Source organism: Eretmochelys imbricata, chromosome 1, assembly GCF_965152235.1.
Source record: "Eretmochelys imbricata isolate rEreImb1 chromosome 1, rEreImb1.hap1, whole genome shotgun sequence".
Classification (NCBI taxonomy): domain Eukaryota; kingdom Metazoa; phylum Chordata; order Testudines; family Cheloniidae; genus Eretmochelys; species Eretmochelys imbricata.
This window is the reverse complement of record NC_135572.1, coordinates 12,969,656-12,992,982: the sequence shown is the minus strand read 5'-3', so window position 1 is coordinate 12,992,982 and position 23,327 is coordinate 12,969,656. Positions and strand designations below refer to the sequence as shown.

General features: G+C 42.7%; 1 protein-coding gene across 1 annotated transcript in view; it reads right to left on the bottom strand.

Annotated features, from left to right (window-relative positions):
- Positions 1 to 23,327, bottom strand: part of C2CD3 (C2 domain containing 3 centriole elongation regulator) — a 91,681-nt gene that overhangs the window by 38,504 nt on the left and 29,850 nt on the right. The window contains exons 17-25 of the mRNA XM_077836791.1: positions 22,715 to 22,958; positions 19,550 to 19,733; positions 18,192 to 18,375; positions 15,905 to 16,077; positions 11,456 to 11,579; positions 9,888 to 10,156; positions 8,497 to 8,586; positions 6,762 to 7,382; positions 5,099 to 5,425 (exon numbers count right to left, since the gene is read on the bottom strand). Of these exons, the coding sequence (XP_077692917.1) occupies positions 5,099 to 5,425; positions 6,762 to 7,382; positions 8,497 to 8,586; positions 9,888 to 10,156; positions 11,456 to 11,579; positions 15,905 to 16,077; positions 18,192 to 18,375; positions 19,550 to 19,733; positions 22,715 to 22,958 (2,216 nt within the window). The remainder of the gene's footprint in view (positions 1 to 5,098; positions 5,426 to 6,761; positions 7,383 to 8,496; positions 8,587 to 9,887; positions 10,157 to 11,455; positions 11,580 to 15,904; positions 16,078 to 18,191; positions 18,376 to 19,549; positions 19,734 to 22,714; positions 22,959 to 23,327) is intronic.

The following is a 23,327-nucleotide window of genomic DNA, read 5'->3' as shown; positions in this document are numbered from 1 at the left end:
TCCTCCTGACAAATTTTGCTTTCAGTTACACCTGAGCAACACCATTCTCATCAGTAGGGTTTTGTAGGTATAATAGGGGCAGAACTGGTCACATAGTTAGAAATTATACAGCAATTTTGTGGATAATGCACAACCCAAAATAGAACCTAACTCACTCTCCCAGATCTGGAATAGGTCCAGAGAAAGGCTGCCAGGATGATCAGAGAATGGAGAACCTACCGTACGAGAGGAGACTTAAGGAGCTTGTCTTGTTTAGCCTGACTAAATGAAGGCTGAGAGGAGATATGATTGCTTTCTATAAATACATCAGAGGGATAAATACCAGAGAGGGAGAGGAGTTATTTAAATTAAGTTAAGGGCCAATGTCGGCAGAAGAACAAATGTATAAACTGTCCATCGATAAGTTTAGGCTTGAAATTAGACAAAGTCTTCTACCCATTAGATGAGTGAAGATTGGAACAGCCTTCCAAGGGAGTAATGGGGGCAAAAAACCTAACTTGTTTTAAGACTGAGCTGGGTAAGTTTATGGAGAAGATGGCACAATGAGATTGACTACAACTGCATATGGCCCATTCATGACTGCTGTTTGCAAATATCTCCAATTGACTGAGGGGGAGGGCTGTGACTATAGAGAACTCTTTCCCGGGTGTCTGGCTGGTGGGTCTTGCACATGCTCAGGGTGTAGTTGATCACCATATTTGGGTTCAGGAAGAAAGTTTCCCCCAGGTCAGACTGGCAGAGACCCTGGCAGTTTTTTCGCCTTCCTTTGCAGCATGTGGCATGGGTCACTTGCTGGTTTGAACTAGAGTAAATGGTGGATTCTCTGTAACTTGAAGTCTTTAAATCAAGATCTGAGGACTTCAGTAACTCAGCCAGAAGTTGTGGGGGCCTATTGCAGGAGTGGGTGGGCGAGGTTCTGTGGCCTGCAGTGTATCGTGAGGTCAGACTAGATGATCATAATGGTCTCTTCTGGCCTTGAAGTCTATGAGATTTGTGTTGGCTCTGCAGGGCCCTCATACTGATCGGTGACTGAATACGTTCCTGTACCAAGCACAGCTATTTAGAACGATTACAACACAGGAACCCATCTCCTGTCAGGCTTGAAATAAGGAAATGTGCACCAACTTACAGACAAATGCAAGGTGCCAAAGATGTCCAAGGGTTAGTAAGTTTTTTTATGTAATGTCTCACAAACATTACATAACAGGGATTTAGGCTCAGAACATCCCAGTAAGGTATTAACCCCACGTATAGATAAAGAATTGAGGCAGAGAGAGAAATAAGCTCTGTCTACACTACACTCACCCCCCCAAAAGAAACCTTCCCCCCACTTCTACCACCAGTCAGCTCCCATGGCAGCAATACGTGGGACTTCTTGACCTACTAAGGTGCTGGCAGCCTCTGGGGTTTTTGCCATAGTGTCATCTAGACATTCTCTAAGCAGGGATGAATATGGTGGTTAGAGCACTGGTGGCCACTGGCACCTCACCTGCATTTGTTCTCCCACAGGTCCTATCACTGGTGGAGCAGCACCAGTGGGAAATTTTAGGGGGAAAAAAGTAGTGCATAAAAGGCTTAAGTCACTGGCTCTCAAACCTTTGTATTGGTGACTCCTTTCACACAGCAAGCCTCTGAGCGTGACCCCCTCATAAATTGAAAACACATTTTTTTATATTTAAGACTCTTATAAATGCTGGAGGCGAAGCGAGGCTCGGGGGTGGAGGCTGACAGCTCACGATCCCACATGTAATAACCTCATGACCCCTCGGGGTCACGTCCCGCAGCTTGAGAACCCCTGAGCTAAGTGATTTGCTCGAGGAAACAGTCCACCCCACAGCAAAGAACAACTGATCTCCTGTGGCCCAGTCCCTTTTCTTAACCACAAGGCCATAGATAATGGACTCTGACTAGCCTTCCCTACAGTGGTTGTAAAATCGGATTCTAAAAGCTTTAGGAAACACTGTTTTTAGTACAAGTGCAGACAGAGGCTTAATAACAAGCTGAGCTACCACAGACGCCATACATTTTGCAACGCAGAGGAGAAAGCTTTGCAAGGCTTTTGTTACAAGCCGATTATTATGACTTGTATAAAAATAGTTCGGGACTGGAAACACAAACACTTCCCCCCAATTTTTTGTTTTCTAAAAACCTGGGAGAAGTCTTGTGAGAAAAAAGATAAAGTAATCAGTTAATTGGCTTGACCTAGTTTGGCTCCCCTGGCAGACAATGTGCATTCACAGTAACACAAGGTCATATCTAGGAATCTGGACACTTTCAAAAACTGGAAGACATGGAATATAAAGTACCTCAGAAAGCATTGGGTGCTATATATTCTGTGGCCATCTGCACTGAATTATATTGGAAAAATGAGGAGCTATGAGTCTGGCCTGATTTGTGCCCTTTGGGAGGGTCCTTCAACAGAGGATTCCCACCGCCCAATTTTCTCTCTGTTTTGCAATTCTTCTTCTTAGGTGGTGTCAACACTAGCAAGCTTTGCAGCCATAATTCACTATGCTGTAGTTCTAACAGTGGTAGCAGCTGTAGCAGAAAGAGAATTTTGGTATTTTTACCACTGTGCTGTCTAATTGCCAGCGGAGCTGTTCTGGTGATGAATTACAGCTACGCGATTGTCTGGTAGGTGAGGCTTTAATCAAGGAGGTGGGGTGGACAGGACTCTCTCTGGAACCAGATACCACTCCTCTATCAGCCAGAGAGGTTGCTATTGATCACTTCCTCCAGTATGCTATTGGAGTGCCTCTGTGGGCTGCACTCCATATAAAAAAAATAAGGGTGGTTTAAGCAGCCTGCTGCATTTTACAAAAATTAGATGCAGCACTTGGGCTCCTGGAAAGTTCAGCAGGAAAAATACATTCAACTTTTCTTCCAGTGGACTGAACTGAAACCCTTACCACAGGATTTCCAGTGAAGGATCAGAAAGAGGGCTGTGTGAGAAGCATCTCATTAGGATCCACTGACTATCATGGTAACAACAAGGTAAGCAGCTACTGCACTATGCCCCTGATTTTATTAAAGTGAAGAAAGTGATTTAAAATCAGGGGCATAGTGCAGTAGCTGCTTACCTTGTTGTTACCATGATAGTCAGTGGATCCTAATGAGATGCTTCTCACACAGCCCTCTTTCTGATCCTTCACTGGAAATCCTGTGGTAAGGGTTTCAGTTCAGTCCACTGTAAGAAAAGTTGAATGTATTTTTCCTGCTGAACTTGCAAGGAGCTATTATTGTTACAAGTGACAGCCAATATTATTGTAACTAAAATGATGTTAGAGAAAAAAAACTATTTTTTCCAGTTTACTTTGTGTTTGGTAGCACTTTATGTATAGTCAGTTTAACTGGTTCCCCCATTTTTAATTAAAATGGGAAAATGTGATTGTAAAACCACAAAAATTGGCAGGAGGCTCAGAGACAGGGTTACTACCTGCAGCTAGGTTTAGCTAATTTTTTGAAACTGACTAGCTATTAAGTTGACAATGTTTCATTGAAGTTCCAGAAAAAAATGTCATCCTTAATGTACTAGACAGTAACATTCATTCTACCCTTGTTATCTATAGTATCACAATGAACTTTTCCTTATTAAGATAAATATTGTTGCTGAAACAGGCATAAAATAGTTTCTCCAACGCTTTTCCGTTTGCGAGCATCTCTCTCGGTATTCACAAACAATTCCATCGTAAAACTCACACAAAAGAAACATTGTTTATTGTGTTCCAAAATCCTTTTAGTAGCAAATAGTATTGCATCAAGTTCCTGAACACACACACAGACTACGACCTTCAAAAGATTATAGAATCATTGTTCATTCAAAAAAACAAGTTGGACTCCGAGTGTACCAGCAGCACTTGTGCTTAAAGCACGGTTGGTCAATCATCATTTTATTCTTGCTTTTGCAATACCTCATGCCAGTAAACTCTGGTGGGCAATCATTTAAATTTATTCATCTACATTGTTACACAGTAGATTGTAACTGGACCATTTCTAGGAAAAACTTCAAAGCTTTAGCTAATCTGGGCCTTCCTGCACAGTCCTTCCTGGCAGTATTGCTTTTATTATTAACATTTATTGTTTGCATTCAGGTATTGCCTAGACCCTAAAGGCTCCAATCAGCATTAAGGGCCCACTGTGCTAAGTGCTAAACACACACATGCACGTGTGCATGTGCGCACACACACAGGGGCCAAGATGTGGAGGAGTGAAGGTGCACTGGGATGTATGTGGAAATCTCAAGGGATTGATTCACTTCTTTTTCAACAAAAAGACCTTCATTTAGTACTGACTGCAGGTGGCAGGAATAGCAGACAGCTTAAAAAAAATTAAAAAGCCAGCAAACGTGTCACTTTAGGAGCACACCAAGTGCTAAGTATAATCTCACTAAAATGGAATATTTTAAAATATGTTCAGAATTAACAGATTGGAAGATATATTAAAAAGTAATTATTGGTGCTCATCTTCACGGTAACTGGGCATCTAAATATCATTCTCATTTAACAAAGTGGAAAACTGACACAAAATGACTTGCTCAAGGTTACCGTGAGTTCATTCTAATCTTTATAGATTCTTACATCACCCCTTATCACCACAGATTCTGGCAGTTCCCAGATTTCTAGTTTTGTGTCACTAGCTTAGTTTCAGAAATGAATAAGCTGAAAATTGCTAGTCTGAAAGAATGTCTTCTATTAACATTGCCTAGAATTAAGGATGGGCAAATAGGCTGCTATTCGGATGAGCCTCCGACTCCAGAATTCAGTAGTCATTTCAACAAGTGTATTTTTTTAACATTACGCTGCTCGTTTACATTTTGCCCATGTCCATTGTGCATGGGGAATAGAAATAGAATGGGCAGGTTCGCTTTCTGATGCTCATGAACTAACATGATGACGTAGTGGTATGGGGCTGCAACTCTGCAGGGGAATATTTAAATCCAAATGAAAATTGTTTTGATTGAAATTCAAAACATAATGAAAACATTCCTGTTAATATTAAGTTTTGTAAAATCTCTTGGGAATTGCTTTTTTTAAAATTGCTGTAAAATAGCTGACAGTATCTTTTAAAAGAACATATATTTTGCAAGAAAATTTCTTACCTTTTAAACTTAAGTGCATTGCTCTTTCCACAAGGATAGTGACAGCAAATGTGTTTTCCAGATCCTTTGCCTTAGTCTCCTCAGATGGTTTCACAACAGGGATTTCTGAGCTTGAGGAATTCAGTTTGTGATTGTTGCTTTTCAAGACTTGCTGGCCTGTGTCAGGAACCTTCTCTGTACCTTCATCTTCACTGTTACTGACATCTTCAGCACAGTCAAATCCATGAGCAGAATTAATATGAGCATGAGTAGAAGCAAGTGTAAGGTGAACTCGTACAGCAGCTCCTGACAGGTTTGAAGCATTGCGCCTGAACACTGGATAGATACCTGTAACAGGGTATTTACAAACAAAGAAAAGACAAAATTTAGTATCTTGGAAAGAGCGGTTATATTTCATGAAGACAAAAGTCTGTTTTCAGATATGTGGGGTGGATCTCAAATCTGGTAATGTCATCTCTACACAAACAGATCCCCCAGGAGTTGTTAGTAACATCAGTCTGTAAAGGAAAAAAGCAATGGGCAACTCTAGAAAAGTTAATTTTTCATTTTCCCATGGACAGCTGAAATTAAGATATACTGCACTTTTCTCTCAACTTCATATGTGAATTGGAAACACTGCCTTTGGCATGATTTTGTGACCGTATCCAGGAAACAAAATTCAGATACAGCCTGTGCAGAGTTTTTATTCTGAGGGTTTTTTACCTGCAGTTTCTAGTTTTAACCACACCAGGTTCAAGCCTGGCCAAATGAGGATCAAATGACTTGTCTGGAACAGGGGTTCTCAACCTCCTTCTTTCTGAGGCCCCCCCCGCAACATGATAAAAAAACTCCCCGGCCCACCTGTGCCACAACAACTGGTTTTCTGCATATGAAAGCCAGGGCTGACATTAGAAGGTAGCAAGCAGGGCAATTGCCTGGGGCCCATGCCACAGGGGTCCCTGCGAATCTAAGTTGCTCAGGCTTTGGCTTCAGCTCCAGGTGGTGGGGCTCAGGGCCCCAGGTTTCAGCCTCATGCAGTGGGGCTTTGGCTTTCTGCCCTGGGCCCTAGCAAGTCTAACGCTGGCCCTGCTTGGAGGACCCCCTGAAACCTGCTCACGGGGGCCTTGGACCCCAGGTTGAGAACCATTGGTCTAGAAGATCAGACTGCAAGTTGGTGGGTGACCTGGAATTGATATCATAGTGATGTATGAAATATAGAACCAGAACAGAATAGAATAGAAAACTCCAAGGGTTTTTCCAATTTTCTAGTCCTTTACTTTAACTACTAGCAGACAATACAGGTTTCTTGTGTGAACTCTAACCAGTGGCTCCTTTGCTGTGCTATTGTGCCTGATCATCATTAATACTAGTTCAGTGATTCAGATTCTAATGAGGAATCCTTCCTCAAGTCACTAACACTAATTCTTCACCCATTTATTGACCATCATTACCAAATTCTTCACCAGTATAACTCACTAAGCTTTGAACTTTGACGTAAGTGTTTTAACCTTGCTCATCTTTTCAAGAAAACAACATGAGCCAACAACATAGAAAGGACAAAACAAGGCTGCAACTGGTTTGCTTCAGACAACTACATATGGATGAGGTTAAACCAGCTAAAAAGTACATAAGGAAATGGAATAAAAGGAGGAATGAAGTGTAAGAATTTTCTTTATAGACTGACCACTGACTGTGAGTGTTCTCCTTGACCTCTGTCCAAGTGCTGCAAGGTCCACAAAAGCAGAGCCAATAAGGCGATCTGTATCAAGTGGTCTTTCAATGTTGTTTTCTTTCCCATAAGCCCGCCACACTTGGATTTCTAGCTTCTCCTCTCTGAAGTACCACAACAGTGCTTGGCTCCTTATAAGTTTCATCTCGTTTGTTTTCTTAAACATCACTGTAACTTGTTTTTCATCTTCAGTTAATTTTGGCCTCTGAAGTAAAGTCAAAATGGCTTCCTGATCGTACAATTTATATCGGAGATAGCAGTAAGTGCTTTTATTTATGTGCGTTTGGCCTGCAAGTAGCATGCAATGCACCGGTAACCACACTCTGGGGGTAGAAATGGTTACAGTGGCGGGATTTTTGCTCAGATGCCATTCGTCATCATCATCCATACTATCTTCATGGCTTTCCTCATGATTCCAGCCTAAAAGCTTAGCAGCCTCCACAACTCGTTCTCTGTCACCATGATGAGCAAAAGTAATAGAAAGCTCCAGCCCTCCTACTATGTTTTCCATGATGTTTGTGCAATGAGAAAGCACCAAATCCTCAGGTAGGGTTACTGAGTACCATCCTGTAATACCTTCAACAGAACAACAGAGAGTAATCAGACTCAATCATTTCATTTTTTGAGAAATGCAAATAGAAAAAGGGATTTTTTCCCTCCCGGATCACTGTTCCAGAACCAATACTTGGAAAAGTTTATTCCTCTTGAAAGCATTTGGTTCATATAAGTATTTGCCACCTGTCAAGGTTAAAAATGATCCGGCCTTAAAAATAATAATAATAATAATAATAATATTAAAAAAAAATCACATGATCCGGATTACCATTTTACTTTATTTTCCACTTAATTAATGATATGGTTTTACAAGTGAATATCTCATGAAGATCTAGTCAATAAAGCTGGGATTCTTAACTTCCAGATGGAATATACAAACCAATTATTTTTTAAACTCTTAAGGTTTGAGAAAGTGGTTGCTAAAATCATATTCAGACTGCAGTGGAAATAAACAAGATTATAATCAGAATCTCTTGATTTCAAGGCCTGATAGTTTCCAACCTGTCAGTGCCAGAAGTGGTCATTTTACACTATGGAAATCTGGGAATCCAACCTGTTGTTTTCTCATTGTATGAGCGTTTGTTTATAGCTGTTGCATATCACATATCCCTGACTGAATATTGCAAGTTCTAGATTTTAGGCCAGTGTAGTTTTCAGTCCCTAGAGTTGTTAATACATAGCACTTGCACCAAAAAATTCAGACAATTAATATTCACTGGGTCAGTTCACTGTAGGTGTGTATTTTTCCATTTTCTTCTTATGTCCTGCGCATACTTCTAGATAATAAGGGCTAATAGTGCACGTCTGATGAGAGAGAAGCCAAAGAGCTGTGCAACACATATTCATAGTCTAATATAATAGCTATTCCCAACTTCAAGAATGAATCTCATTTTCACATGGGCTACTTCCTAGCAGATCAGCAGATCATAGCATATCCCAGCAGATGATTTTCAATGAACTTCAGTTAAATGTGATTTTAATAAGGAATCTAATAAAAAAACCCTAATGCTTATGAGAGAACTTTGGCTTCAGAAAATAGGAAGCAAAACATGTAACCCACATAAGCAATACAGTATGTTACTACGGAAGTACTGTTTATATTGATAATGTCAGTAATATGGCATTTCCACTTTACCTGATCTTTTGATCAACAGGTCTTTGGTTGGCACCCTGACTGTTCCAAGCAGGTATTCTCCTGATGTTTGAGTTTTCATTGAACCAGTGGCTGTAGAATCAAAATCAAAGATATCCAGACACATCAAGCTGGGGTTGATTTAAAACATGCACAAGTAATTCATAAAGCATTAGTCTCCTAGTGAGAGCTATATCATTTTGTTAGAAGAGATCTAAGGTCATAACATTGGCATATACTTCCCTCCATGAAAAAAAGAAATGTGAAAGGCCACCGAGGAGGCACAACACATATTTGGTCAAACTCAGAGCGAAAAACGGTGGAGTAAATAACCACAGTTGTTGGAAATCCACAAGTAGTGCACTCTACTTATAGGATGTGTGCTCCAGCACTCTCGCGTTTTGGGAGCATTCTAAGGAGTACTTCCACTACCAACGTGCTCTAAAATAAGCATCAAAGAGCTATTGTACTGTCCACAGAGTAACTGAGTAGCTTACTCATGCCAACAGTTGAGTTTTTTTGCCTATCACTGAAGACTGATATCTTTAATTAAATTGTATTATTAGAATATTCTACAACATAATGCTATAAAAAGCTTGAAGAGGTCTCCGCTGTCTATGGAGACAACAGGAAAAGTTGCCATCATAAAATTGCATGCTATTTTTGAGATACTAGTGCCTTAATGCAGCCGGAGGAAAACAATCAATTAATCCGTTTAAATAAGATGTAAACAATGACACTTAATACCACTTTCGAAACATATCTTCCACTTTTAGAAATAATCTGTAACCTTCTTTACAAAAAGTTACCATTTCAGGCTGTGATCTCATCACATTTCAATCTAAGCAAGGTCAGGCAATGTTATTAGTTCAGTGGAAGACCTCCAGGGGAAACCCAGGGGGCTGCAGGAAATAATACTGATGTTTCAGGAGGAATGCAGTGTTGTTGTAGCTGTGTTGATCCCAGGATATTAGAGAGACAAGGTGTGGGGGGGGGGTAATATCATTGCGGGACTTTAAGCAAGTCACTTAATTTCCTTCTCTTGTTTCCTCATCTATAAAATGCGGGTAACAAGGCTAATGTGCCTTTGTAATGGGTCCTGAAATCCTCATATGAAAGGTGCTATGTAAGTGCAGGCAGCATCACTACTCTATTACCTCCTTTTGGATGAGATATAAAATTGACATCCCGACCACTTGTGGTCACTGAAAATCCCCTTGAAAACCAGCTGTAGCCCCAAGGGCTTGGCCAAAGTATAAGTGGAATAAATACATTTACCTAAACTTCAGTTACACAGTGAATATTCACTGTGTGTCCTATACCTGAGAAGTTAATGTCAATAACACCATTACCAATAGCCACCTAGGATTCCTACTCATTTGTGTTTTGCTTACCTGACTTGATGCTCTGGTGGTAGATGCAGAAGACTATCTGTGCAGATTGCAAGAGCTCCCCCAGACAACATGCTTCTCCGCTGCTTCTCTGGACGACGAGGTTACAAGGGAACTCAGTGTGGTGATCAAACTCCGGGCAGAAAGTCCGAGCCACAGCTCGGGTGGTGCGCTTCTCCCCCTCAGGTAGGAAGGAGAGGTGCACAGACACATAGGCATTAACTCCCACTTCTGCACTGGATTGAAGTGAAGGGTTCTTTTCGGCCACAGCTCTTCAAGTAATAAGGAAAAAAAAAGAGAGGGAGACGCACCAGGTAATCTAGTTAGAAGTACATACGTATGCCACCAAAATGAAGGGGTTTTTAACCCCTAGCTGAACAACGATAAGAACAAAACAGTGGATTCAATCTGTGCTCTCAGGTCTTGTTTACACAGAGACTTTTTGGGAATCTCCCAGCCTTGATCTAGCACTGTAGCAGCTCCATCAGTGCTAGTAAAGGCAGGAATTCTAGTGTAGACTGGCTGCTGATAATTTTCAGCTCTTTTTTATCTCGACCTACTATGATCAGTAATGAAATGGCGGCCAAAACTGCTGTGGCCTGTCTATACTAGTGCCCCTACCATTGCTCACACCAATGACTACAGCAGGAATGTGGGTACTCAGTGCCTCTGAAAATCAGGTCCACGAGCGCTACCAGAACATCCCCTTTTGTAAAGGGGGCAGCAGGAACACTCCTCAGAGCAGCTGCTCCAGAAGGAAGCAAAGAGCAAGACCAAAACTCTTTTTAGACTTTGATTAGCTGATCCAAAGCTCACTGAAGTCAAAGGGAGTCTGTCCAATGGCTTTGAATCAGGGCCTGATTGAGGAGCCCATCAGTGCTGCTCAGAGAACAGGCCAAAGGACATTGCTCAGGAATGCTGGGAACCACTCTTGTCCTTAAAGAGCTGACTACTCTGTTTTAACCCTTCCTTATATAATGCACTAAGACTGCTGAGACTAACCTTCAAGCAATTTAGTTCTCTTAAAGTAGCATTCCTTTAAAAAAGAATGTTCAGTTTACTAATTAATTTAGTTTATGTGCCATCGTGCAAAATCCCAATCAACGAGAAGAGGATCCAAAGCACAAAGGTTAGCACAACCTCTTTTCCCTTTAATACAAAGTCTTTTATACTGGAAAAACCGTGGCTGAATTTAGCTCTGCTCAGTAAAATGAGGGGCCAAAAGGAATGGCTAGAGCCACATCTGTTATAGGCAGGTATTGTACAAGCTTCCTCCCTAGCCCAGCTTTGCTAATGCACCAAAGTCTTGAACTACACCACTGCCTGTTATTTCAGTTCCAGGCCTCTCTTGAGTAAACTGTACTAAACTCTCCAGTGGTTTGGTGGACAAAAATAGCCACTGATGTTCTTTTCATAGTTATCTTCACTTCTGAACTGAACAAGATTTGAATCTAGATCTCCACAGATGAAAGGTTCACAAGTGACAATTTGTTCCACCACCATGGCACGCTATCCCCCTCACCCCCAAAAGTTATGTTAAGAGAAAATCTTGTCTTAGAATTAGATATTACCTGGCTGCTGCTTGCAAACCAGCTGCTCTGTGTATTTGTACAGAAATAGAAATGGCTCGAGCAGCTATTACTCCCCCTGCTGTTTTTAATGAATGTCTGTACCTCACACTCACATCAAGCAAGCCTGGATTTAAAAAAAAAAAAAAAAAAAGAAAAGAAAGAAAAACATCCATCTATTTTTTTTTTTTTAAATTACAGCCAAGGTTAACCAAGATTTATTCTATTAACGTAAATAATTTCATACCAAAAAATCTATGAAAAGGCAGCATTATTGTTGCATAGTTAAGAATGAAAATAAGTCAGGATTGAATGTCTAGATGGACTTTAGTTCAACCACCAGTTATTGCCTTGATACAGGAGTTACCGCATGAAATTCTACGGCCTGTGTTATGCAGGAGGTCCATCTAGATAATCCTAATGGCTCCTTCTGACCTTCAAATGTATGAATCTATAAAATGAAAGTTAAGGTTGCAGCTGCACAACCTTAACTCTGCCCTTTTGTGTGAATTCGTTATGATTCAGTCGTCACTTAGAATCACAGAATATCAGGGTTGGAAGGGACCTCAGGAGATCATCTAGTCCAACCCCTGCTCAAAGCAGTACCAATCCACAATTTTTGCCCCAGATCCCTAAATGGTCCCCTCAAGGGTTGAACTCGTAACCCTGGGTTTAGCAAGGCAATGCTCAAACCACTGAGTTATCCCTCCCCCACTACTTATATAATACCAAGATGTTGTGATTATATCAGACAGTTGCTTACAAACAGGAGGATGGGAGTAAAATGAAATATAAAATCCTCTGAAGATTTTAACATCTACAATACTCTCAAAGTTATCAGATTCCCTTTTGCCAATGCAAGTATATGTTCTGCAAGAAGCTCACTCCGCCATATCAGCAAACCTCTGTTTTTTTTCTCCTTGGTCATTCCCTCCAAGAATCCCTCTCCTTTATTCTTGTGGTTTACTCCTCTCAGACTCCATGTCACAACTGTGACATTGCACTCCATATTCTTTATGGAAATATTCTTATGATGTGGACATGACATAACTGAGATGTACTTTATGCAAGATGGGTCTTATAAGACATCATTGGAAAGGTTACAATTTACTGAATGTGATTATCCAATTTGTATGCATGTATCATTTCTGTATCTAAAGCTAGGAATCATAGGCATGTGTACGGGGTGTGCCCCGGCACACCCTAATGCAGGGGTTGGCAAGCTCTTCCTGCCTGGCCTGCCTGAGCTCCTGGCCAGGTAGGCTCCCACCCCCGGCCCCGCCTTCCCCCATCCCCCGCCGCCTCAGTGTGCCACGTCCAGGAGTGGCCCTGGACAGCGCTGCAGCGGCACGGCTCCGGCGGGACCTGAGCTCCTGCCGCCTGGAGCCGTGTGGTAAGGGGGTGGGGCTGTGAGCTCTGGTGGGCCAAACGGCAGGAGCTCAGGTCCTGCCAGAGCCATGCAGCTGCAGCGCTGTCCAGGGCTGCTCCTGGACGCAGCTTGCCGAGGCTCCAGGAGAGGGGGAGGCGGGGGTAAGCGGCATGGTAACGGGGGCTTGGATAACGGGCAGGGAGCCCCGGGGACAGTCAGGGGACAGGGAGCAGGGGTGGATGGGGCAGAGGTTCGGGGGGGGGGGGGGCGGGGAATAGGGGGTTGGATCGTGGGAGTTCCAGGGGTCTGTCAGGAGGCACGGGGATGGATAGGGGTTGGGGCAGTCATGGGACGGGGGGGGGGGGGGGGGTGCGGTCAGGGGACAAGGAGCTGGATGGGTCGGGGATTCTGAGGGGGGCAGTCGGGGGGGCAGGAAGTGGGTGGGGGTCAGATGGGGGCAGGGCCAAACTGTTTGGGGAAGCACAGCCTTCCCTACCTGGCCCTTCATACAATTTTGGAACCTCGATGTGGCCCTCAGGCCAAAAAGTTTGCCCATTCCTGCCCTAATGTCCCAAAAAGAAGAAAAAAAAAAAAAAAAAAAAAAGGTGGCTTTGCGTTTTAATTTAATCACATGATACGCTCTACATAGAAAGCCCGCGCTCGCTCGCCGCATGCATTCCCACTACTGCGGCGCTGCATTACCATTGGTCCTCCCCTCCCCTCCCACTACTATTCTGGAAAATTCTTTGACCTATATAAGCGACCGCATCAGGTGTGCCCAGCGCAGCATCTACAGGGTTTGTAATCTTTGTCGCGTGTACTCTACTGAAATAGCATAACAAGCCCGTGGCTTTACGTTTTAATTCAATCGTATGATACCCCCTTTTAAAATATGGATCGGTTCGTTGTTAAGATAAGAAAAGGAGCAGACAAGCTGTTCATGTGAAAGAGCCTTTTCAAAACTAGCATAAGTACAATGTCCCAACAGCGCCTCGACTCACTCATGATTTTGTACATTGAACGAGAATTGGCTTCGTCAGTTAATTACAAGATGTGATTGAGGAATTTAAGTCCATAACACCTGGTGAGCGACATCTCATTCTCTAGGACAGGAAGATGAAGAAACCTTAATCTGTTTTGGTCAATTTGGGTTAGCTTATTATCTGGTTAAAGATAAAGATCATGAAAATTGACTGTATCTTTGTATATGCCTGGTTATCACTACAGCAAAAATTTGGTATTTTGTGTCCCATTTTTTAAGTAAAGTTTAGTTGTTAATTTAAAAAAAAATTAAGTTTAGTTAAGTTTTAGTTTCTTTAGTTTGTTTGATGAAAAAAAATAATGTCCTTTATGATTGAGTATTCAATAAATGTTCACCTTTAAAAAAAAAAAATTCCCTGGGTGCACACCCTAAGTGAAATGTGTTGCGCACACCTATGCTAGGAATACAGACTGTGTAACAATCACAACTGGGTGTGTATTGGGAAGACACCCACCAGACGACAGGCCATCAAATTTGATGAGCCATCAGGAAGGGACAACAAAACCATGAAGATCTCTCTCCCTCCTGGGAAGTGTCCAGGGATGTAACTGTGACACTGGTAGGTCAGGCGGTCTTGTCACCGGATACTAAACATGATCTGGGACTTCTTGTAACTTCCCACTGGGCGAGAGGGAGAGACAGAGAGAGGAAAAAAAAAAAGTTTGGGAAACAAAGGATTCCCGCGTTATGTAAATCCTATTTAAGGGTGGGGAAGAAGGCAAACAGGACTCCTCCTCTCCATGGCCTGTCTGCCCAAGAAGAAAGACTGCTAAAGGTGAGGGGTCCATACTGAGACAGGGATCCAGTCTGAAGAGAAATATAACTGGAACTCTGAACCACAGAAACTTTGCAACTTGCCTAAAATAACATTTAGGATAAGAGATTACATTTTGTAACCTGTTTCTTAAGTATATTGATCTTAGCTTGAGTATTCTGTTTTATTTGCTCAGTAATCTGCTTTGTTCTGTCTAGTATCAGAGAGGTAGCTGTGTTAGTCTGTATCCACAAAAACAATGAGGAGTTTGGTGGCACCTTAAAGACTAACAGATTTATTTGGGCATAAGCTTTCATGGGTAAAAAGCCCATTTTTACCCACGAAATCTTTTGCCCAAATAAATCTGTTAGCCTTTAAGGTGCCACCGGACTCCACGTTGTTTTTGTTCTGTTTGTTATCTCTTATATTCACTTAAAATTCACCTTTAGTAGTTAATAAGCTTATTTCTTGTTTATAATATAACCCTGTGTGTATAATTCATAATTGAAGGGGGGGGATAAGAGGCTGTGCATACCTTCCTCCACACTGAGGGAGGAGGCAGATTTCACAATAAATCTTTGGGTCTGCACCCCAAGGGAGATGGACAGCTGAGTGTGGGGGCAAGACCCTTAAGCTGAGCCTTCACAGAACTTATCTCAGTGTTTCATTCTGCAGTTTGGTGTGGCCCTGCCTGTGTGCTGGAGGAGGCTTAATAGAATTGCTTGGCTCAGCAAGACAGGTAAAAAGGGTACCCAGGCTGGCATAATAGACAGGCTTAGTGGTATCTCAGAACATCAAGTGGAATCCTAAGGGGGGGCAACCCATCACAACAACCACTTTTGTTCTGACTGAAGATTCCTAAAAGGATTTCCCTAAAAGTCTCTTCAGTGCTACTTTTGCATCATCTGGAAGAACCTCTGCAGGGTAGACAGGCTCCTTCCTGCTCCGCACGCTAAGCATGTTGCTTCAATTCTCTCCTCCCTTCTGGTCTGAGAAGTGGGAGACCAAACTGGAGACTCTCATGTGGCAGTGAGACGTGGTAGGCCCGGGGCTGGCTCATTCAAACAGTTTTCTAGTAAGTAAATACAATATAAGCCCAACCCTACACCCACTGAAGTCAGTGGAAGTTTTATCATTGATTTCCAACAGTGAGTTTTGACATCTTGGACTGGTAGGACCAACATGCTGGATTATTATTAGGCTTCAATCAAGGTGAGTTTCTCTTGTTCTCCTTGGCAGTGGATACACACACTTCACTTTTTAAAAGAAAAGACTGTCTTCACTTACCTGAGGATCGTGGATGAAGTTCTTCTGAGCATTCGGTTCTTGGGACTAAAGGAAGAGTAAAGGTCTGTATCCCTACTTCTTCGCGGTGTTGCATTGTTACCATGGCACACAGGCGTGACAATGGCAAGGTCCCTTTTGCAACCATCTGATCTCTAACATTAGGATAATAGTACCTGCGGAAGACACACAGACGCATCAACCATGACGTTTTGGACAAGCTGTAGTGATTACTGGCTCTCAAGATTGAATACTGGTCAGCTTTAATTCACACATCTTGAGATACTTTCCTACATTTATAGAAACCCACACAACGGCAATTTTACAAAAAGGTGAATAGTCTGAATACTCCAGAGATGATAGTTCTACAGCTGTATTGATGTGACAGGCACAGAAGGTCACCTATCAATATTGCAACTAGAAACTGGCATCTAAAAGAAAACAAGAGAAGGGACTAGCACAAAATAGACCAAACAATAAAATGTATGTAAATTACTAAGAGAGCCTGATGCAGGACAATGAAAAAGGATTTAAAAATCAGTAACAATACCATGAAGTTTATTCTCGGAGCACCGGTTTACCAACAATAAAGAAGATTTGAAAATAATGACTAGACTAGACTTAACTGTGCTCTACAGCTATGAATTACAGTTTTAAAGCCAATGCATTCCATTTAGTGAATAATGATTAAATCAGGAGAAAGGTAACCACATACACACACTTAACTGTGCTTTCAGTATGAGTAGGGCCTACCAAATTCATGGTCCACTTTGGTCAATTTCACAGTCATAGGATTTTAAAAATTATAAATTTCATGGATTTCAGCTATTTAAATCTGAAATTTCATGGTGGTGTAATTGTAGGGGTCCTTACCAAAAAAGGAGGTGTGTGGGGGGTGGGGGAGGAGGGGTGCAAGGTTATTTTGGGGGGGGGGGTTGCGGTACTGCTACTCTTACTTCTGCGCTGCTGCTGGCAGCGGCACTGCCGTCAGAGCTGGGCGGCTGGAGAGCGGCGGCTGCTGGTCAGGAGCCCAGCTCTGAAGGCAGAGCCACCGCCAGCCGCAGCGCAGATGTAAGGATGGCATGGTATGGTATTGCCACCCTTACTTCTGCACCGCTGCTGGCTGGGCACCCAGCAAAGAGCCACCGCTCTCCGGCTGCCTAAACTCTGAAGGCAGTGCAGAAGTAAGGCTGGCAATACTGTGACCCCCTTAAAATAACCTTGTGATCCCCCTGCAACTCCCTTTTGGGTCAGGCCCACCAATTTGAGAAATGCTGGTCTCCCCTGTGAAATCTGTATAGTATAGGGTAAAAGCACACAAAAGACCAGACTTCACTGTCCGTGATGCGTTTTTCATGGCCGCGAATTTGGTAGGGCCCTAAGTATGAGTGTCTGAATGAGGCTGGATGAAGTGGTAATTATTATAAAATTTGTGCTTCCCTTTACACTTGTGCTAGGTCCTGTCAACTGAAAATTCAGCTGAGGGAGAAAATAACGATTTTGGCGTGGTTAGCAATCCACACTCTCACAGGGACATTATATCTGTTCTTCTGTGCTGGCTTCCCATCTGCTTCTGGATGTATTCTTGAGGTGCTGATTTTATTACAGAAAGACCTATTCTGTCTGGCACCTAGCTGCCTAGCAGTCTCTGTCTGAGCACTGCGCCAACAGTGGAGATCTGCTGATAGGTTCTTCTTGACAGTTTCTAGATTTGAAACTTGGAGAAAGGCCACAGGATGCTTGCAGTGAAGGGTCCTTGGCTCTAACACACACTCAGTTGGCTCACAAGAGACCTGAGTTTGCTGCAGCAAAGCTTATGTATTAGCCAAGCATTTTCTTCAGACTGTGATGAGCAGTAGAGGGTCATACAGCTTGTGAGATATACAGAAGACAAAACTCACCATATGCAAACATTCACACCATATTCTCCTAAAAACCAGTGGCTCATAGTGGAAAGAAACAATAAAATAGCAGCATAAAACAACACATACTGCCACTTTATTAAGAAATGGAACCTAAGGACACACGGATTATTTAAACCCAACGAACAGATATTGAACTAGTTATAAAGCGAAAGTAAAATTTCCCAGTGATGTCAAAGAGAGTCAGGTGATCTGTGTCTCTGGAAAAAAATCAGATAAAAAAATCTCTCTGTAAACAGGTTTCAGAGGAATAAAATGCATACGCCATAGAGACATCACTAACTTACTGCTTGACAAGAGAATTTCACTGTTTGTCACTCCTCTAGTTTGTTTTCTGAGCTGTGAGGAAATGGATCTTTATTCTGTACCTGCACCAGATTTCAAACTGGATTCCTCCTCCTCCTGCTAATCCTTGTGGAGAGAATGCACTGAGCAGGAGCCTCTGTACTGGGACATCAGCAGGTAACAACAGGGAATGATGATGCTCATCATTAAAAATGGGATCAGGGATGCACAAAGTAGTCGCTGAGCGGAAAGGCTTTAACCTAATTCCTACAAAGTCAAACAAAGCCAGTTAAATATTTGATCCCAACTTTATATATCCAAGGAACGAGATGGCAAGCACTCAGATTGTAATCTGAAAACAACCTCATGTGACTTTGCTTAAAAGCTCATTGTCCAAACTCTCTCCCCATGGAACTCTCAAAAGAAACACCTGGATGCTACAGAATGTAGTGCTGGTGATTCAAAAGTAGCACTGAACTAATTCCACAGCAATTGTTCTTCAGTGTGCTGCAGGAAGTGCTGTCTTTTGGATGAGATAGAAATCAGAGGTACAAAGCACTAATAACCCTAAACCTCTGACTGCCAGAAGCATTAGCCCATGGCTCTTTTAGCAAGAAAAAGAGAGATTAACCCAGGTATCCTGTCCCGATTTCCCCTTCAGGAATTATCTATACTTAAAATTCCCCTGCAGTTTCAAATGCATATATCATTCAGTCCTAAGACTTTGTATAGTGTTCCAGTTAAAGCAAGTGCCAGATTTCACTTCTGCAGCAGCTGAAATAAGCCCTATATAGTCTAAAGAAAAGGAGTACTTGTGGCACCTTAGAGACTAACCAATTTATTTGAGCATAAGCTTTCGTGAGTACAGCTCACTTCATCGGATGCATATGCATCCGATGAAGTGAGCTGTACTCACGAAAGCTTATGCTCAAATAAATTGGTTAGTCTCTAAGGTGCCACAAGTACTCCTTTTCTTTTTGCGAATACAGACTAACACGGCTGTTACTCTGAAACCTATATAGTCTGTAAGTAAGTCAGCTTATGAACTGTTTCCTACAAAGTCTTATGCACGTGAAGTCTGGATTACTCACAGTGTGTAAAGTTAAGCATATGCTTATATCTTTGCAGGATTGAGGTCAAAATTTGTAAAGTGCTTTCGGATCTTTAGGTGAAAGGTGCTAAAATCAACGGACATAGGACCCGATACCTTTTATTGAAAATCAATGGGAGTCTTACCATCTACCTCAAAGGGTGCAGCTTTTAGTTTGTTGAACTGACCCAAAGCTAGCTGTACATTGGCTTTCTGCTGTGTAAAGAAAGCACTAGTCATATCAGGGAAGCACAGAGATACAGACACTGTACCTAGGGAGCTAGAACAGAAATAAACAACACTTAGCTAAAGCAATGCTTTAAACAATGTCCTATCACAAAGCAAACTTACCTTTTTCATATAATTCAGTCCCTTGTAACACACTGGAGTCAGGCTCCTGAACTGGAAAATAGTACTGCACATAACAGTCAGCCTCTCCCCAGACTGTGGACTGTAGGGGAGTGAGCCCTTTAACATTCTCCACATGAATCTCAAATACATGCTCCATCAGTCCTTCCACTTCTCTCTCCAACTGCTAAATAAGATAAAGGGAATTTTTGTGAACAAGAGCAGCACCTCTGGCGATAGAGTACAAGAGCTACACTCCTAAAGGAATGAGAAGATGAGGTTCATCACCCTGACACTGAAATTGCATTAAGTCATTTCCTCTATAATTTATATAAACATTTAAAACACGGTAGCAACTTTTGTTTAGAAAATGAGAAACACCCCTTCCCCCCCAATTCTAACTGTTCATACAAGTCTTTCCCAAACTCGGGGCAAGTCCCCTGGGAGAATACCAGACTTGTGTTAGGTGCACATGGTGCAGAGGGTCAGGGCTTAGACATTATAATGATGGACAATATAGACAATTCTAATCTAGATGGAAGCAGTGGTGATGTAGGAGAGGGTCAGCACTGGTATGGGGGGAAGCTATATGACCCTGGATCTGCTCTGATTTCATGCTGTTGTGGGCAGCTTCTTTAAGTTCTCCTTCCCTCCCTGCTCCTGAGGCACATGGTCCATAAGACAGCTGGACAAAGCATCATACATAGAGGGCTACAGGCTCAAAATAGCAGTTCACCAGCCCAGGTTGCATGTGTCTCCTCTCAGAACACAGTTCAGCTGCAAGAGTCCATGACCAGGCCTTAGAGAACCACCAATGGACACAAAAATATGGTTTTCTGGTAGTGAGCGTGCTTGGCTTGTTTAGCCTAACTAAAAGAAGGTTGAGGGGAGATATGGATCATAGAATCATAGAATATCAGGGTTGGAAGGGACCTCAGGAGGTCATCTAGTCCCACCCCCTGCTCAAAGCAGGACCGATCCCCGACTAAATCATCCCAGCCAGGGCTTTGTCAAGCCTGACCTTAAAAACTTCTAGGGAAGGAGATTCCACCACCTCCCTAGGTAACGCATTCCAGTGTTTCACCACCTTCCTAGTGAAAATGTTTTTCCTAATATCCAACCTAAATCTCCCCCACTGCAACTTGAGACCATTACTCCTTGTTCTGTCATCTGCTACCACTGAGAACAGTCTAGAGCCATCCTCTTTGGAACCCCCTTTCAGGTAGTTGAAAGCAGCTATCAAATCCCCCCTCATTCTTCTCTTCTGAAGACTAAACATCCCTAGTTCCCTCAGCCTCTCCTCATAAGTCATGTGTTCCAGTCCCCTAATCATTTTTGTTGCCCTCCGCTGGACTCTTTCCAATTTTTCCACATCCTTCTTGTAGTGTGGGGCCCAAAATTGGACACAGTACTCCAGGTGAGGCCTCACCAATGTCAAATAGAGGGGAACGATCACGTCCCTCGATCTGCTGGCAATGCCCCTACTTATACATCCCAAAATGCCATTGGCCTTCTTGGCAACAAGGGCACACTGTTGATTCATATCCAACTTCTCGTCCACTGTAACCCCTAGGTCCTTTTCTGCAGAACTGCTGCCAAGCCATGCGGTCCCTAGTCTGTAGCGGTGCATTGGATTCTTCTGTCCTAAGTGCAGGACTCTGCACTTGTCCTTGTTGAACCTCATCAGATTTCTTTTGGCCCAATCCTCCAATTTGTCTAGGTCCCTCTGTATCCTATCCCTACCCTCTAGTGTACCTACCACTCCTCCCAGTTTAGTGACATCTGCAAACTTGTTGAGGGTGCAATCCACCCCATCCTCAAGATCATTTATGAAGCTATTGAACAAAACCGGCCCCAGGACCGACCCCTGTGGCACTCCACTTGATACCGGCTGCCAACTAGACATGGAGCCATTGATCACTATCCGTTGAGCCAGACAATCTAGCCAGCTTTCTATTCACGTTATAGTCCATTCATCCAGCCCATACTTCTTTAACTTGCTGGCAAGAATACTGTGGGAGACCGTGTCAAAAGCTTTGCTAAAGTCAAGGAACAACACGTCCACTGCTTTCCCTTCATCCGCAGAGCCAGTTATCTCGTCATATGATTTCTCTATATAAATATATCAGAGGGGTAAATACCAGAGAGGGAGAGGAATTATTTAAACTTAGTACCAACGTGGACACAAGAACAAATGGATAAAAATATATAATCGGGAAGTTTAGACTTGAAATTAGACGAAGGTTTCTAACTATCAGAGGAGTGAAGTTTTTGAATAGCCTTCCAAGGGAAGCAGTGGGGGCAAATGACCTATCTGGCTTCAAGATTAAACTTGATAAGTTTATGGAGGAGAAGGTATGATGGGATAACATGATTTTGGCAATTAATTGACCTTTAAATATTCATGGAAAATAGGCCCAATGGCCTGTGATGGGATGTTAGATGGGGTGGGATCTGAGTTACTACAGAGAATTCTTTCCTGGGTATCTGGCTGGTGAATCTTGCCCATATGCTCAGGGTTCAGCTGATCGCCATATTTGGGGTCGGGAAGGAATTTTCCTCCAGGGCAGATTGGAAGAGGCCCTGGAGGTTTTTCACCTTCCTCTGTAGCATGGGGCATGGGTCACTAGCTGAAGGATTCTCTGCTCCTTGAAGTTTTTAAACCATGGTTTGAGGACTTCAATAAGCACAGACATAGGTGAGAGGTTTATTGCAGGAGTGGGTGGGTGAGATTCTGTGGCCTGCATGGTGCAGGAGGTCAGACTAGATGATCATAATGGTTCCTTCTGACCTTAATATCTATGTATGTATCTATGTAACAATAAACTAAAACAAAGAAAAAAAAGAGGGAAAAAACAAGAGAATGGGATAAAAGGGAATAGAGACAAAAAGGGGAAGAGGGAAAGGATAGGGAAAAAAACGTAGAGTATAGATAACAGCAATTGTGCCATTGTTTGGAATGAGGGGTGACAACGTGACAATCTACTGTAAGATGGGCTCCGACAAAAAAGAAAGATGAGGGACCCCTAGTTTATCAAAGATAAACTGAACAAGGTGAGATTGGCCCCTGTCGGAAGACAGGGCTAGATGGACCTTTGGTCTGACCCAGTATGGCCGTTCTTATGTAATGAGTCTCTAAAAGCTAAAACAGCAGTTATGGGAGCATACCATTGAGTGACTCACAGAGGGAGGATCCAGAGAATGGGGAGGCCGCAGCATGATGGGAGGTACAGTTCCTTCTTCATTTTTTAGTCTCTGCAGGGCCACTATTTGATCAGCTGAACCCATTGCTAGAATGACCCTCAGGCTCCCATTTTTATTGCCTGTAAAAACATCCATCACAGACATATAGCTGTCCACTGCAACCACTGGATACTGAGCTTGAAGTAGCAGGCGAGAAATCTTGGGGTCTCTGGAGATGAAAAAAAAGGTATCAGAACAAGCCACTAGGGTATCACATGTTTAGACAACTCATTTCACCTGAAGCCCTCAATGCAACGAGACAAGCCAATCTATTACCCTTTAAAAAAACAAACAACAAAAATAAAAAACCTTTGGTCTTACAATTACCCATCACAGATAAGGAGACCCTGCCTCCCCTCCCTCCCCCCCCCAGACAACCTTTGGACTTCACATCATACTGATACCCCTTCTGGTGGATAGGAGAAACTACCTTCACCAGCTAGTGAGCAGTGGTCTCTGGGAAATTAGGTAAATGCTCTCAGCTACTGCCAGCCCAGCAAATGAACGATGAGAGCTAGGGACCTGTCCAAAGATCCCC